A 16,636-nucleotide genomic window follows, 5' to 3' on the forward strand; every position below is an offset into this window, starting at 1 on the left:
TTAAGAAAAGAACTTTGGGAAGGGAGGTGGGGAGTGCCCTTTCTGTCTGTAGAACACTCTGGGAACGTGGTGCTTTCTGTGTTGTGTGCACTGCCCTCCATTTTCCCATTCACCTTTTCTACCTGACATGACAGCGATGCTCTCTTAGTTGAAGGAGGATGAGAGGGCTGTGACATTCCTCCCTTCCTTTTTCTTTGCTGTTGGAAATATGAACAGCAAACATCTTATATGGCTGCAAAGAAGAGTTGCTGACAAGCTGAATTTGGGCAAGACGAATCTCTGACTCCTCACATTAATAGAAATAGAACCCCAGCTCTCTACATCCTGCCTTTAAAAAAACCCTTCCCCTCTGGCAGGGCAGAACACCCTAGAGTGGACAGGATGAATCAGCTGCCATGGCTGGACACCAAGATAAGCGTCTCTCGACATGGCACCGGCCGCGGTCAGTGCTGGTCCGTGAGAACCCAGCAGCCAGCAGCACATGTGCTTTTAAGGTCAGGACAGCAGCACCCTGCACCCCAGAAACAACTGTTCTGATTTCTTCCCTTGAGGAATAGAATCTTGTGGCTCTAGCACAGTTGTCTTTTTTTGTTGTTGTTTTTAATCCTCACCCAAGGGTATGTTTATTGATGAGAGAGAGAAACATTGATCGGCTGCCTCCTGTACATGTCCTGACCAGGGATCGAACCTGGAACCTTTGGTGTATGGGACAACACTCCAACCCACCGAGCTGCCCGGCTGGGGCTAGAACAGTGTCTTTCCACTTAACATAGTATTTGATGTTGCTTTCTTCTGGGTTTCTCCTTCCTCGTTCTGCATTACACCTGTGCACACTACATTCTCGTTCACACTGTCCGGTCAAGCACCTCGCGCCACATGTGGGACAGCGCAGGTTTCCATCACTGCGGACACACAAGTGCTGGTGCGTACCACGATGCAGAGCCTTACCCGGGGGAACTTTCTGGGCCCCTCATTGCCCCTACCCATTTAACATCTCATGGTACCAGAATTGTGGAAATAAAACTATTTTAAATGCAACAAAATAAAATAAAAATCTTATGGCACCGAAAGTGAAGAACGTCTGGCAGACATCATGACTGGACGTACACACCTGTCCGCCACGGCCCTGCCCACACACAGTCATGAAACGCTGAGCAAAGCGAGCTCCCAGCCTAACATACCCTCTTGGGGCTTTGCCGGTTTAGCTCTGTGTGACAGCCCTTCCTGTATTCATCACAGGGTTTCCACATCTGAAATACATGTCAGGACAGCTTTTTTCCTGCTAATCATATTTTAAATCTAATTCAGGAGTGTTTAACTTGACTTGTTGAAGGTTTCTTTTTGAGTCCCCAAACAGCTTGCTCTCAAGCTCCTGGAAATCACTGGCTTAATACCGCGCTCAGTGCGGACCTGTCCTGTTTGCTCGGAGGTCCCTCCCTGACTTCAATGGAGGGAGAGGTTTCTCCCCGGGGAAGATTTTTCTGTTTTGGTTCGGTCCTTGCTACTTTAAATATATATTTTATTGATTTTTTGCAGAGAGGAAGGGAAAGGAGTAGAGAGTTAGAAACATCAAAGAGAGAGAAACATCAATCAGTTGCTTCCTGCACAGCCCCTACTGGGGATGTGCCTGCAACCAAGGTACATGCCCTTGACTGGAATCGAACCCTGGACCCCTCAGTCCGCAGGCCGACGCTCTATCCACTGAGCCAAACCGGTCAGGGCGGTCCTTGCTACTTTAGGGTGTCTGTTGGAACAGAGCCTGGAAGGAAGCCTTCTAATGACATCATTACTAAGACTCCGTTCCGATCAAGCTGTCCCTGAATTCCATTTGCAGTGAGGGCCCACTGCTCGCAGGAAGTGCAGTCTTAGGATGCAGGGTGCACAATAAAGACTGGCACATGTCCTGTCTGTATTGCACCAGGTACCAGTTTGAGACATCAATAGGTGACTGCCTATTTCCCCAACTGGAAATGAGATGGAAAGTAGGAATCCATGAGTTTGGAATCTAGCCTCCCTTAGAGAAAGCACAAGCACCTGTTGGCCTAGTACATTTGCTCTTCTCCACTGACGTGGGCTGGACCCTAAAGCTGGCCAGGGTTAGAGCAGCACCCGTGAGAGCTGTGGGACCACCATGGAGAGATGAAGACACCACTGATTGTCTGCCTCGCCCTCGTCACCAAGCACTCAATTGGAGAACTGAGGCTATTTGCATTTTTTTATAAAAGGGTCAGAAATGCTCTCCTTGGCAGCACATACACTAAAATTGGGATGCTACGGAGAATAGCATGGCCTTTGCGCAAGGATGACACACAAACTCATGAAGCGTTCAATATCTATAATAATAAAAGCATAATATGCAAATCGACCAGCAGAACGACTGTCTGGATGACCTTCCAGATGACCATGCTATGACACGCACTGCTGCCAGGCCAGCCAAGGTGGGTGCGATGTGATTGGTCAAGGACCCTGTCATTGCCCCACAATCGCCCTGCAGAGGGAGGCCCAGGCCACTGGCCAGTGAAGCCATGGCGGGTGTGCAGGGCCTGCCAGCGATCACCCCACAGAGGGAGGCCCAGGCCAGCCAAGTGATTGCACCCTGCGCCTGTCGCCCGCAGAGGGAGGCGACTGGTGACGGGGGCGGGGTGGAGCAGCCCTGTACAAAAGGCAAGCAGTGGCGGGGGCGGGGCCAGCTGCACACCCCCACCCCCTAGTGCACAAATTTCATGCACCAGGCCTCGAGTTTTAAAAGAAAGGTCAGTAGCTTTATTTCATAAAGAGGTCTGTGATGCAAAAACCCCCCATAAAAACCAAAAGACCAAAGGGGAGGAAAACCCAAAAAGGGGTGGGGTGGGGGAAGCAGGACAAACTTTAGTAGGCTGTCAGCCAAGAACGGCAGGGACCACAACTGTCTTCCCAGCCTTACGTGCCTGGCACAGAGCCAGGCTCCAGCAGGCACTCAATAAAGATTTGTTGAATAACAGATGGTATTGTATTTTCATAACAGTCCTATAAAGTGTGTATTGGTTTGTACATTTTAATGAGATGAGAAAACTGAGGCTCAGAGAGGTTGAATAACTTGCCTTTAGTCACACAGCTGGAACATGGCGGGCCTGTGACTCAGACCTCGTGATGTGTCAGCCAAGGTCCACGTGCCTTCAGGAGTCTAAAACAGAGGGAGTGGTAGGGACACGTTCATCTTCTCGCTCGCTCGTTTGCGCTCTTCAACACAGTCGCTTTGTATTTTTGGGTTTTTTTGCGGTTATATTGTTAACTTTAAATTTTTTTAAGTTTTGACATAATTTCAGAATTACAGAGAAGTTTGCAATGAGTATAAATAATTCTCAGACCCTTTGCGCATGTCCTTAGATAGATATTCTTGGAAAATCTTCTGAGCCGTTTTAACATGAGATTGGGCCACACTGCATAGGGATTTCCAGGTATCTGTGAGGCAGGGTGTGTCCTTTTGAGAATGTTTGGGGGGCGGGGGAGGGGAGGAGTGTGTGTGTGGAAAAAACAGCCATGTGACCCCACCCAGGAACTAAAGCTAACCCAAGAGCAGCCCTCAAGGGCTTGCTGGATGAAAACATGAGAGAAGAGTCTAGGGTTTATAATTTTGCATGGAAGAACTCCCCCTCTGAGAAGCTGGAGGGTTTGGGGAATATAAAAGTGGCTTATGAAAAAGACGACTTCAGCTTCCCAATCGACACCCTCAGGCGTGGCATCATACCTCCCGGCTGCCAAGAACAACAAGCGATGGGTTCCCAGACGGCTGCGCCCCATGCCATTTCCTCTCCTCACTGCCGTAATTAAAGATTAATGTTTATACTGTTTTATCTGGTGCACGCCCTCCGCACAGGTTGTTCTTAACCCTCTCCTTGCTTTCACTCTGGGTACCCCTGTACCTACCTTCTCGCACTGGTTTCCAGGTTCCTCCTCCTTCCTGCTAAGACAGGTGCATTCCTAAAGGCCTTGCATTTGGAGGAGGGCATGTGTGGGTTCCTCCTTGTCTGAGAGGAAGGGGGTCTCCTTTAAGGGGGAAACAGTTTGGAGGTTTCCCAAATCAGGAGTTTCTCCAGTTCTGACATTAAAGAAACCAGTGTCCGCTGCTGGCTTTAAGTTTCCTTGGGAAATACTCATCGAAGTTTCTGGAAAGTTATTTTAATATACACCCTTTCTTTTTTTCCCCTAACCAGTGACACCAAAAAATAAGATTGCTTTGGGGTTTTACACTGGCAGATAGAATGCTCCCAGGGGAATTCGAGGCCGGTCCCTGAAATGAGTGGAGGACCATTCTGCCTTGGTATTTGTTAGCCAACTCAGGCCGCCAGGACAATGCTGACACTGAGAAGTTCCTGAGATAATTTATAGTCAGCACGCCCTCTCAGGGTCTGAACGGAGCAGGAGCCACTTTACGTCTTAACAGCATCTGTGCAAGTTCGGCCCTAGCCCATCCGTGTGTGATCCGTGTGCGTGATCCGTGTGTGTGTGGAACTCTAGCTCCCAGGCAGCGGTGGGACAAGTGCCTGCTAGGGTAGTCTCCAGCGTGAGGACGGTGTGGTGGATTCGGCTGGGACAGTGGCCCCTCTTCAAAGGTTTAATTGGGGGGAATAAATCATTCGATTTTAAGTGCTCTTCCTTTTTTTGTCTGGGAGATGGCTAGGTCCCTTCATCTTGTCTGAGTTGCTACTGTGGTTCGGATGTGATTATGCAGCCTTTAAGTTTTCGAACACCCATGTGGGAACAGTGGGCACCTGTTCGGGCCGTGGAAACAGCACAGAGGACCTGGATTAAAATTGAGCATGGTCCCTTAACTAGTTGGGTTACCCCAGACAAGCCACCTGACTTCCGTAAGTCTCAGTGTCCCTGTCTGTAACGCGGGGGTGCTAATTAGTTCTTTGTCCGGAGGATCAAATGAGGACACCCTGTGGAAGTACTTAGTGTTTCAGTAAACGTTTGGAGTTACTCTGGGATCCGGCTTCAGATAAGTTCCATCACTTCCACAGAATAGTTAGTTCCTATTGGCAGGTTAATTTACTTCTTAGAACTTGATCTCATCTGGAAACTGCAGTAATAACACCTACCTGGTTAACTTGTTGGGAAACTGGAATAATAACACCTACGTGGTTAAATAATACCTACTTGGTTAAACAAGTCAGAGGCCCGATATACCTGGCTTCAAGGGGTCACAAGAGCTTGGCCAACTGCGATCACATGGGAGCCTTTGCATAGTCATACAAGTACCCTGGCTGAGCTCTTTGAGACAATAAATGACTAGTGAATTCTTCAGCAGGGATGAGAGTATTTAACTGGTATTGTCCCTGCAGGGAGTGAGTGGGGAGGTAAGGTAGGGGATGAGAGTGGGCGGGTAGGGGAAGTCTGGCTACTTGTATCTTGACATAAGGATTTGTTTGGAAAATAAATTTCCTTCTGGTAATTGTATATAATGTGACAGGTTGGTGATTAATGCCAACTTTTATTAACTATTGTACAATTAAGCTGTAAGATCATAAAGGTCATAAAACTTGCTAAAGAGAAGATTTTGATATGTCTTTAAATAGTGTTTAAAATTGAAATAGGCAATCTAGCAGGTACTTTTAGGGAATGGTGTTTTTGCAGAAGGGAAAATTAGCAAAGACAGTTTTGCAAAACAATATTTAATGAAGTGTTGCTTTTAGCTGCTGACAAATTAGTTTTTGATATATCCCTCAGGAAGACTGAAGGAATGAGAACCGTAGTTGGTGGGTGAGAGTTTGAAAGTGAGAGGGGGAGAAAGTGTTGAGAGAGAGAGAGAAAGAGAGAGAGAGAGTGTTTCAAGGTAAAGTGCCCCACAGTTGGTCATAATGGTCTCATGTGTCAAGAATTCTGACTTATCTGCATTTTTTTTCTCTGATTGCTCATGTGTGGCATGGCTTGTTTTTCTTCTAGGATGTGGAGAAAGAGAAGGAAACCCACAATTACCTCAGCAAAGAGGAAATCCAAGAGAAAATTCATAAATACAATTTAGCAGTCACAGACAAGTTGAAGATGACCTTGGTAAGCACCCCTGATACACTTTAGGTTGACAGAGGTAAAAAACAAGTATGAGCTGTTGCTGTTACAATCCATCTGTATGTTTTAAAGCAGTGGTTCTCAACCTTCCTAATGCTGTGACCCTTTAATACAGTTCCTCATTTTGTGGTGACCCCCAATTTCATTGTTACAAATTGAACATAATTAAAGCATAGTGATTAATCACAAAAACAATATGTAATTATATATGTGTTTTCTGATGGTCTTAGGCGACCCCTGTGAAAGGGTCTTTCGACCCCCAAAGGGGTCACGACCCACAGGTTGAGAACCGCTGTTTTAAAGTCTCTGAGTCACAGTTGCAGAAGGTTAATGGTCCAGGTATATAGAACAGGAAAATGTTTCCGCGTCTTTCAAATTATTTTGAAGTAGCTTTATCTCAAAATCAGTTAAATGAAGTTAAATTTTATTTTAAAAGATTTTGTGCCCCTCCAAAGGACTTAGAGCAGTGAGTGTAATCTTTGCCTGTTTAACATATAGGCGGTAACTCAGGTTCTAATGAGGCCCTACATACGTTTATCTTGTGCAAATAAATTTGGAAGATTCAGGAAAAGGGTTTGTGCCAATGGATTGGAATCTAATTGAGCTCAGACTTTTCACAGCTGGTTGTCAAGAATAAGATGAGGTATGTAGTATCCGCTCCCTGTGTGTTGTTGATTCAGGCTTCTGCAACAGTGTGCCCTCACTCTGTGGAGCTCGGAGGGGAGCACAGGGCTTGGAGAGGAAAGGAGCGCTGACTACCAAGCTGGAGTATTCCTGCTCCTTTAACTCGGACTGGCATCTATCCCCCCACCCCCACCCCCTTGGGGACTCTCCTCACGGCACCAGCCATCCCTCGGTGCCCATTTCCAGGGCCCTTGGACCCCTGCCTCTCAGTCTGTTGACTGAGCTGACAAGAGTTCAGCAAAGGACAGGGTGACCCGTTTAGAACAGGCCCTACTGAGTTCTGTGACCCCAGGGGAGGAGCTTTTAAATATAAACCCTTGTGATAAAAGATCCCTCCCTAGTGGGACTCTGCCAAAAAGGAGAGAGGGGCAAATGGACTCAAGGCTACTCTTCATCACTCCCACCGTGATGTTCTCCTTTTTCTTTTCTTTTTTTAAAATATATTTTATTGAATCTTTACAGAGAAGGAGAGGGATAGAAAGCCAGAAACATCGATGAGAGAGAAACATCGATCAGCCGCCTCCTGCACACCCCCCACTGGGGACGTGCCCGCAACCAAGGCACATGCCCCTGACCGGAATCGAACCTGGGACCTTTCAGTCCGCAGGCCGATGCTCCATCCACTGAGCCGAACTGGTTACGGCGATGCTCTAGTTTTTCAAACAGTTTTCATCCAAGTAGAGAAATTCCACCCCCACCTTCTGTGGAGTTTAATTAAAACATGCAAATTTCCATGTTTCAAGATGAAAATTTTGAGGGTTGTATACTACTTTCCATAAGACTGAACAAGTGAATTAGTATTGTAAAGTGATCCTGTGGAAAGGAAGGAAAATAATCCTATATAATAAAACCCTAATATGCAAATCGACCGGATGGTGGAACGACTCACACTGACCACCAGGGGACAGACGCTCAACACAGGAGCTGCCCCCTGGTGGTCAGTGCACTCCCACAAGGGGGAGCATCATTCAGCCAGAAGCTGGTCTTGTGGCTGGTGAGTGCAGTGGCGGTGGCAGGAGCCTCACAGAAGCATAAAGAATGTCCGTGGGGCCGTAACCGGTTTGGCTCAGTGAATAGAGTGTCGGCTAAACGCCCCCCCCCCTCCAGTGCATGAATGTCGTGCACCAGACCTCCAGTGGGCCAAAAAGGAGTTTTGTTTAATGTCCTACTTTAACTGTCATTTATACGTAACACCTGATAATTTATTTAAATAAAACATTACAATAAATTTTTTTTAATATGCTGAATGTAAAATAGAAAGTGAAAACAAGACCATTATTACCATTTTTGGCAATTAAAAAATAGTAATTCTACCATAAGTTAAGATAGGTGCTAAAACTCCTATCAAATTATGCATATTAAACATATTCAGGGGTTTTTTTGTATAAAAGTTATAACCTCACTAAAGCTAGTAAAAATATATGTATATATAAAAGGAGACATAAATACCATGTTAAATAAAAAAAAGACAAGTGCTTATATCTGTAGTTCACACTATAGCTTGGATTTATTTTAAAAATATTGTTGCTTGAGGTGCCTGAAGCCCATCAGGTACCCTGTGCTCCACGGGATGTACTTGTGTAAGAGTTTCAGTGAAATTGCTAACCAGTACATGTCTAACAGCCAGGGGCCTGGAGAAGAGCTTGTTTCCTTCCTGCCTGCTCCTTGTCGACTTAGGTATTTCAAAGCCCTGCTTGTGACCTTCCTTTTCTGTGTAATAGCTGGTCATCGATTACAGATGTCTTCTTCGTGCGTTAGCCTCTAGACCTGTGCCCCGGGCCTTACGGAGCCCTGTGGTTTGGCCAGCATCCGCTCCACGGGCTGTACCCTCGCCGAGGCCCCGTGCAGCTTCAGTCGGCACTGTGTCAGGAGGCGTCTCCTGTCGCCACATCTGCCCTGCAGACCTTGCCTCTGGAAGCACTTAGCTGGGGTTGTACCCTCCCCCAGGGGTCATGCACACAGGAGTGATCTCTAGTGAAGTCTGGCCACAGAGCTGTACGCGGCAAGAGCAAGGGCAGGAGTGCTGCGCCTTCCTTGTTTTGTTTGGATCTGACCCTTCCCTCAAGCCGCCATCCGCGCAGCTAAGAGTGCGCTTTTCTTCCCGCTTCAGAATCCGAACGGGACTTACACTGGCTTCATCAAGGTGCAGATGGAGCTCTGCAAGCCCCCGCAGGCGGCTCCGAGCGCCGGAAGGCCCGCTCCCGGCAACGGCGGCTGCATGAACACTCTGCACATCAGCAGCACCAACACCGTGGGGGAGGTGATCGAGGCCCTGCTCAAAAAGTTCCTCGTGACCGAGAGCCCTGCCAAGTTTGCACTTTATAAGCGTTGTTACCGGGAAGATCAAGGTACATGGCCACGCGTAGGATGAACGCGGTCTCTGCTTTTATTTATGTCTCCTGTGCTCATTGGCAGAAGGAGGGCTAGTGGGTGTGGCTGTCGGTTGCGTCAGAGCCGGGCAGGTTCTGGAGGACGTGTGGTCACGGCCTGGGCTTGTGCTTGCTGGCTGTCCGTAGTTTTGAGCTGGACAGTGTGCACCTCACGAGCTCAGGCATCGCGTGTGATGAGCATTCCTGTGCAGGGAGATGGCTTTGATTTTCTTCGGTAACTTTGATTTTAATGCTCTTTAGGACAAAAAGCATGCCCCGTGCTTGAAGTCTGCAGTAGCACATCCCACGTGAGATGTGCAGCTGAACGGGGAGTGCCTGGTGGACTTGTGTTCTGAGACCCTGAGGCTGGGGAGGCCCGTGTGTCTGATGGCACATCCAGACTCGTGCATGGCCAGCCGAGCTCTTCTCTCCCTGGCTTGCCTCTCTAGACATTACGCAAGGGCATTTTGGCACCCAGTCCCCCAGAGGCACTTACAATCTGAACTTAATACCCACATTCAGTGGATAGAAGGAGAATATTAAATTTCTGTGTGAAATGGAATAAGATATTCCAGGCCAGGTTCTCGGGCAGAAATTGATACCAGTTGTGGACAATAGTGATTGAGTGATTGACTTAAGTAATTAATTTGAAAATGGTGTCTGAGAACTCAGCTACTTATTCATTTTTATTTAAAAGACTTTTAATATATATTTTTATTGATTTCAGAGAGGAAGGGAGAGGAAGAGAGACAGAAACATCATTGATGAGAGAGAATCACCGATCACCTGCCTCCTACACACCCCACACTGGGGATTGGGCCCACAACCCGGGCATGTGCCCTGACTGGGAATCGAACCGTGACCTCCTGGTTCATAGGTCACTGCTCAACCACTGAGCCATGCCAGTCAGGCAGAACTCAACCATTTATGTTCTCTAGTTTTTCTGGGGAAAAGCCTAAAGCTGCTCTAGAAAAAGATAATAACTAACACGATAGGAATGCCCTCAGTTAGATGAGGATGGAACCCGGCTAGTTGCTGAGTGTGCGCACATTTTTGGAATACATGCCATGCACGGGCTGGGCCCTGCAGAATACAGGTATGAATGGACTGAGGTTCCCACCCTCGAGGCTACAGGCTCAGTGAGTGGGCAAGTTCACTTCTGTAGGAAAATGAGCACCGACAGTGCAGTTGTACCCGAAGTGCCAAAGGAATGTAGATAAGCTCAGATGGCATTTTTACCTTGCCAGCTTATTTGCTGGCTCACCTGGACTTCAGCTGTGCAGTCCTGTTGAGATATTACCTTCATGGCTGCAAATCTTTTAACATTACAGGCAATGCCAGTACTGTGTGTGTGTGTGTGAGAGAGAGAGAGAGAGAGAGAGAGAGAGAGAGAGAGAGAGCATCTAGCTGTGCTTAAAGTCACCCGAGCTCATATTCCAACTCTGTGGTTGCAGATTAAATTAATCTGCAGAGGTTTTCTGGAGCTCTGACTTAATGTTCTTTGGATGGTATTTGTTTATTGTTTTTAAAGGGGTTGCAGATCCTTTTTAAAGAAGTTTCTTATCTTCTTTAAAGGGAGGAGCAGAATTAATTATTGGCCCATTTGGGGGAGGATTATCCATTTAAATTCATTCTTGAAAATTATTTCCTTTTTGATCAAGGCACAGTTTATATTGTGCAGCTACAAAGAAAATAGTGTAGCTTTCATCCCACTGTGGGCTATTGGTAATAAGATGAGGAGGATGTGACTTGGGGCTGTTGCCTTGACCTGGGGGAGGGGTGGGGAGGGGTGGGGAGGGGTGTGTGGCCCAGGGGATGATGCAGTGCTCAGTTGTGACTTGCTCCTGTTTCCTCACCCAGTCTACGCCTGCAAGCTCTCAGACCGGGAGCATCCACTGTACCTGCGCTTGGCAGCAGGGCCCAGAACAGACACACTTAGTTTTGTTCTCCGTGAACATGAAATTGGAGAGGTAAGTACATTACTGCTTTAAACGTTACACACCAGCTGGTCCTGTTTTATTGCTCTAGTCTAGTGGGTTTACCATTGGAAGAGGGAGGGGTGTCCTGCGGAGGGCAGCTTCCTGTGTGTTTTTGAATCGTTAGAAATCTATAGTTCTTTACAACACTCGTTATATTGGCCTGTAGTTTTCAGAGGTGGAGGAAATAAAGTTTTAACCTGATCCCCACCCAAAGAGTCATTCTCGCCCCCTCCACCTCTGAATTCCTCTAATCCAGCTCAACTTTGAAAGTTGACACTCTCCATATGTTCGCTACTAACAAAGTCTCCAGGCTAATTCACTCCAAAGGGAATTCAATCTCTTTACCAGGAAAGACATTTAACTTTGTAGAATCTTTTTTTTCCCTTGGCCCAGATGATGAAGAAATTATGTTTATGTATGTACCATCATTTGCCATTTTCTCTCCAGGGAGGATTGTATTTAGGCCAGTCAGTTGAAGGAGAAAGCCTTTGGACTGTCCTTCTAGATCAAATGTCACCTTTAAAAGGACACTTGAGCAAGTCTCTCAGGCTCTGGGTCCCAGTCTTTTGTCTGCAACAGGAAATGGTATGACCTGTCCAATTAGTGATGCAGCGAGAATGGGGTTTCTGGGTTAAAAAGTTAGGGAACCAGGACTCCACCTCTGCTAGATTAGGAGCACGACCTTGGCTAAGTCTGATCTTTTCAGTTCTCAGTTTTAACATCTGAGAAGTGGGACTAAGGACTTTAAAAGGTGGTTTTAAGTTGCAAATTAGAAACATATGTAAATATGCTTTGTAAATAGTATGTTTACGTCCATATGAATTGGAACTTTATTTGGGCACTTTTGAAGTTTCTTTGGATTCTGATGTTCTGAAGTTTTAAACTTCGCTGTCTTCTGGGGAGAAAACTGGGCGTGGCTTTGGTTTGACACGTGGCAGCGTGTCCTCTGTGAGCGGACATGTCAGCCTCGTCTTGCTAGTGTCTTATTTTCCTGGCTATTGGGCCTTGACATACTGCACATAGTGGTGCAATTAGAGCCACATTTATTGGCGGGAGGGAGTTATGGTTTTGAAATTTACATTGTGCTTTAACGCTCTGAATTGCTTTATTAGATTTCTGAATGGTGTTCTTATTTCTCAGTGTTACGGTTAGCTAAACTGAGGGAAGAAATCCATAGCTGTCAGGAAGAGGGAGGAGCTTATGTTATTTTGGAGAACATGCGGGAAAAGTAAAATGTTAATTTTTAAAACTTAACAGAATATTCTAGCGTAGAAAGTTTTACTCTCCTGTTCCATGTTTCTCATTTTCTTTAATAATGATCTCCATCTCCGGGACCTTCTGTCATGGAGCCACTGGGTGGTTTCACTCTGTCCCCCTCTGTTCACCGTATTGGATTCTCTCCAGGCTTTTCCCTGCCCTATACCCCTGGGAATTCTCATCGGAGTTGTTCCTAGCCGTGGCAGAGATCGCAGCCAGGACCCAGGGCCCCTTTTGGGAGGGGAGGATGTCCGGTTGGAAAAGTCCTCCCAGGTGACGCCAGATACCCTTCTTGATATTTACTGTTCTACTGAAAAAATAAAAAACAGCCCCACAAACACTTATTTTGTGCCTTCTAAGTACCCAGTGCTTTTAGGGAAGCAGAACGCAGAGCCTCGAGGGCAAGAGACAAAGCCCAAATAGTGAGAAGCATGACAGCTTGGTGTAGGTGAGAGGAATACTCAGCAAATGATTATAATAATTTTTATATCTTTTTTGATCAGGGTTACCAGTGCACAGTGAGAGCTTTCTAATAGACTTAGTCCTGGGTGGAAAGGAAGGGAGGAAATCATGGAAGGCTTCTTAGAGCAAGTGGCATTTAAGCCGAGACTCGATGGTTGTGTAGGAGTTCGCCAGGCAAAGTGGAGGACGGGAAAACATGTGCCAAGCCACTTGGGGTAGTAAGTGAGGGGGACAGTGTGAGAGAGGTTAGGGTCTTTCACACTGAGCGGAAGCAACCGAGGGAAGCCACTGAGTGATTCCCAGGAGGGAATGATTTCCATTGAATGTTTCTGGACCATGGTTGACTGGGGTAACAAGCCATGGACAGGCATCGCGGATGGGGGCGGGACCTCTGCGTTCCCGGCTGGCTATTTGGGGAGCGAGGAGTGGAGTGAGGAGGCCAGGGAAGGAGATGACGGTGGCCACCACAAGGGGCGGTTGAGATGGAGAAAGCACGCAGATGGGAGGACTGTTTGGGAAGTGATCACATTGACTGTGGGAGGAGAGGAAGAAGACAGTGGCAGGATGGAGGGCGTGTGGAGTTGTTGCTAATGCTCCGGGGCCAGGCCAGGAGGGAACGTGTCTAATGGATGTGGGGCTGTGCAGGTCCCGGCCTTAGGGGAGACCATGTGGGCCTTTGGAGCAGCCAGGGTGGGGTGGGCGTGGCAGGGCTGGTCACGAGTGAGGCTCTTGGGAACCGAGGCACTGGAGGCACGGGCTGTGAGTGCCCAGGCGGGAGGCCCGCCACACCTAGGGGCGCTCATGGACGGCATCCTTGGTTCTGACAGATGAAACACCTGGCATTTTTCGTTTTTGCCTTCTCTCATAGTGGGAAGCCTTCAGCCTTCCAGAACTGCAGAATTTCTTGCGTATCTTGGACAAGGAAGAGGATGAGCAGCTGTATAACCTGAAGAGGCGCTACACGGCCTACAGACAGAAGCTGGAGGCGGCCCTCAGCGAGGTGTGGAAACCCGGTTAAAGGCCGGCTCACGCAGGCTCAGGGCGCGCAGGGACTGCGGACAAACCAGCAGCGAGTCTCTTCTCGGAGGGCTGTTTCCAGGCCCCGTGATGCGAGGGTCTTCCCCCTTTTATCTCTAGAGCTAGCTCTCCAAACCCGGGCCGCAGCCCCTGCGCCTGGCGACCTCTGTCCGGGATCCCGCGAGCTTGTCTGTTACAGCTGCGTGTCCCTCCGCGAGCTGGGCCCCGCGATGCTTGGAAGCATGGACTCTGGGTTTTGTTTTCTCGTCTTCTTTGTTATTTTAATTATTTGATGATGATGTTAAGCTTAAGGATGTGCAAATGATTTTTAAAAAGCTTAACAAGGAATCTTATCTGAATACTTGTCCTATGTTGAAACTACCTGTTTTTTTTGTTTTTGTTTTTTTTTTCAATATCAGAGGGAACATCCATGTGAATGAAAGGCACAGGAAGCTGGGAACTCTGAGGAATTTGGGAGGGACTTTGGAGGAGCTTGACATTTCAGGAAAGTAAAGAGCAAGTTGGGAAGAAGGCTTGAGTGGAGTTGGAGGAGCTGAGTGAGGGTGGTTTGGGTGATGAGTTGATGGAGGAGAGAGAAAGGGTGTATTTGTTAAGGAGTTAAAAGCATTCAGTTTTGAGGTGTTAGACCCACTGTAGCACTGCTTGGTTTCTTAGTAAAATATGGAAACAGCACCAAAGAAAGTAGGAGCTAGAGCTAGACCAAAGAGGAGGGTGGTGACTGAGGCCGACCGGAACGTTGTTGTATGCCGGCAGGTAATGGTCCAGAGCCGGGGAGGGGAGCCTGCCTTCCCGGTCCTGCCTTCCCAGATTCTGCCTTTTCAAGTGGAAGGTGCAGCTTCCCTGGGCAGGTGGAGCAGGGACTGTGTGTAACTCCTGCTAAGTTACTGCTTTTCCCTGAGGTTGTTTTCAAAGCTGAAAAGGAGTCTGGGCAGGGCCCCTGTTTCTCCCGATGGTTGGCTGGGAGATTTGTTCAGGAGAGAGCTCACTGCACACTTTGTGACAATCACTCCTCCGTTTCCCTTTCCCTTCCCCTCCCCTTCTTTTCCCTCCTTCCCTTTCCCTTCTCCTTTCCTCTTACCAATGGAAGTCCGTTCTGTGTAGTGGAGAACAGGGCTATGGATCAAAGACCCAATACGACCAGAACCTCGGTTCCGAGGAGGACGACAGCAAGAAGGGGGAGGGCCCTCCCTGGCACCACAGAGGGGCAATTTATGGAAACATTTTAACAAAAGTGCATGTTCCTTCCGACCAAAGAAATGCATGTGCAATAGAAGCCTTCCTTAAAGCAAGTTAAATACCCTCATTTTATGCAGCAATTAATCTGAAAACAATGGGAAAGGTGTACTGTGGTTCTAGAGAGGGATTTACAGTCTATTTTTTTTGTCTAGATATTTTTTTGTTTTTATAAATTCCCAAGGAATTGTTGATGCTTTGGTGACACCTACTGGATTCTTTGTGAAATTCCAGGGTGCTTCAGCTCTTTGCCTTCTCCAGGAACTGTGCCTTTTAATGCATTTGTTTCCCTCCCGGGGGCTCATCTGGCTGTCAGAGAGCTCCCCCTCGGAGGCAGATGAAGTGCTGGCAATGCTGTGCCCCACGTTACTGAGACAATCGTATCTTCCTAAGCTTTTCGAGGAAAGATGGAAAAAAAAAGTAGAGCTAGCTATAAAATATGTATGGCACATCTTGTTTAATTTTGCATGTGACTTCTTTTTAGTGCATTGATGAGGTTTTAGTGTCATTGTCACCCAACACTTTATTGTTCAGGGAATGCCTTCACGGTTTTTATACTGGTTTTACTATTCAGACTGTGGCTTGGGTTTGAGTATAGTGTTATCAACCACCTGCTCTTTTCTCTACCCATCCCAGTAAGCTTATATTTTGTGAAGCATTTGTTTCTCAGATTAAGACACTGTTAGAACCTAATGTAGTAGCTGATGGGTATCTGTGAATTTTTTTTTTTTACTTGAAGTAGATTGTCTAAAATAGGCACCCTCACCTGTATCATCCAGACCCTGTTTATTGTCGTGTGCACTACAAGTTGCAATTCGGAAAATTCTTACTGTTCTTGAAGATCGATGCTCTCTCCAAGACACTGGTTACTGCAGCGAGGTTAATGTGTAAAAGAAGGGCCAGTAAGGCCACTGATTTTTAAAAATCATTGTGCAAATTCTTAAGTTAAATTATCTAAGCTTTGCTGTAATACTCTTTTCTCTTCACTATGTGATGGTACAGGAATGATGTCAAATGAAGGGGGAAATATTGCAGGGGAGCATTTTAAATTGCAGACATAAAAAGTTATAATATTTATAATTTTGAGGAATGTAAGTTTATTTTTATAGGGGACATTTTTCTTCCCTAAATTGTTTTTGGAATGCAATTTGTTTCCATTATTAAAAGTTGATGTTGTCAGTTGACGTTTGTGTGTTTTTACTTAAGGTACTGCACCAGGTACAAGAAGGTCACAGGAGTGGGAGAAGCGTCTTTCACATATACATGGGGACACGTGCTAGAGGGTGACAGTTTTTACTAGGTTTGAGTGGGACATATCTGTTCTCTCAAATGTCATTTTTCCTTTGTCTTATTGGGGAAAATAACCCTAGCTGAGTGTCTGCCCTTATAATACACTAGTGGCCCGGTGCACAAAATTCATGCACTGGGGAGGGGGTGTTCCTCAGCCCGGCCTGCACCCTCTCCAATCTGGGACCCCTCGAAGGATGTCCTACTGCCAGTTTACAGAGATCGGGCCTAAACTGGCAGTCAGACATCCCTCTCACAATCTGGGACTGCTGGCTCCTA

General features: G+C 47.0%; 1 protein-coding gene across 1 annotated transcript in view; it reads left to right on the forward strand.

Moving 5' to 3' along the window:
• Positions 1–16,254, forward strand: part of RASSF3 (Ras association domain family member 3) — a 17,765-nt gene extending 1,511 nt beyond the window's left edge. Inside the window, exons 3-6 of the mRNA XM_006769619.2 lie at positions 5,926–6,033; positions 8,843–9,080; positions 10,962–11,071; positions 13,668–16,254. Coding sequence (XP_006769682.2) covers positions 5,926–6,033; positions 8,843–9,080; positions 10,962–11,071; positions 13,668–13,817 — 606 coding nt within the window. The 3' untranslated portion in view covers positions 13,818–16,254. The remainder of the gene's footprint in view (positions 1–5,925; positions 6,034–8,842; positions 9,081–10,961; positions 11,072–13,667) is intronic.
• Positions 16,255–16,636: the final 382 nt, after the last annotated feature.

Source organism: Myotis davidii, unplaced genomic scaffold, assembly GCF_000327345.1.
Source record: "Myotis davidii unplaced genomic scaffold, ASM32734v1 scaffold523, whole genome shotgun sequence".
Classification (NCBI taxonomy): Eukaryota; Metazoa; Chordata; class Mammalia; order Chiroptera; family Vespertilionidae; genus Myotis; species Myotis davidii.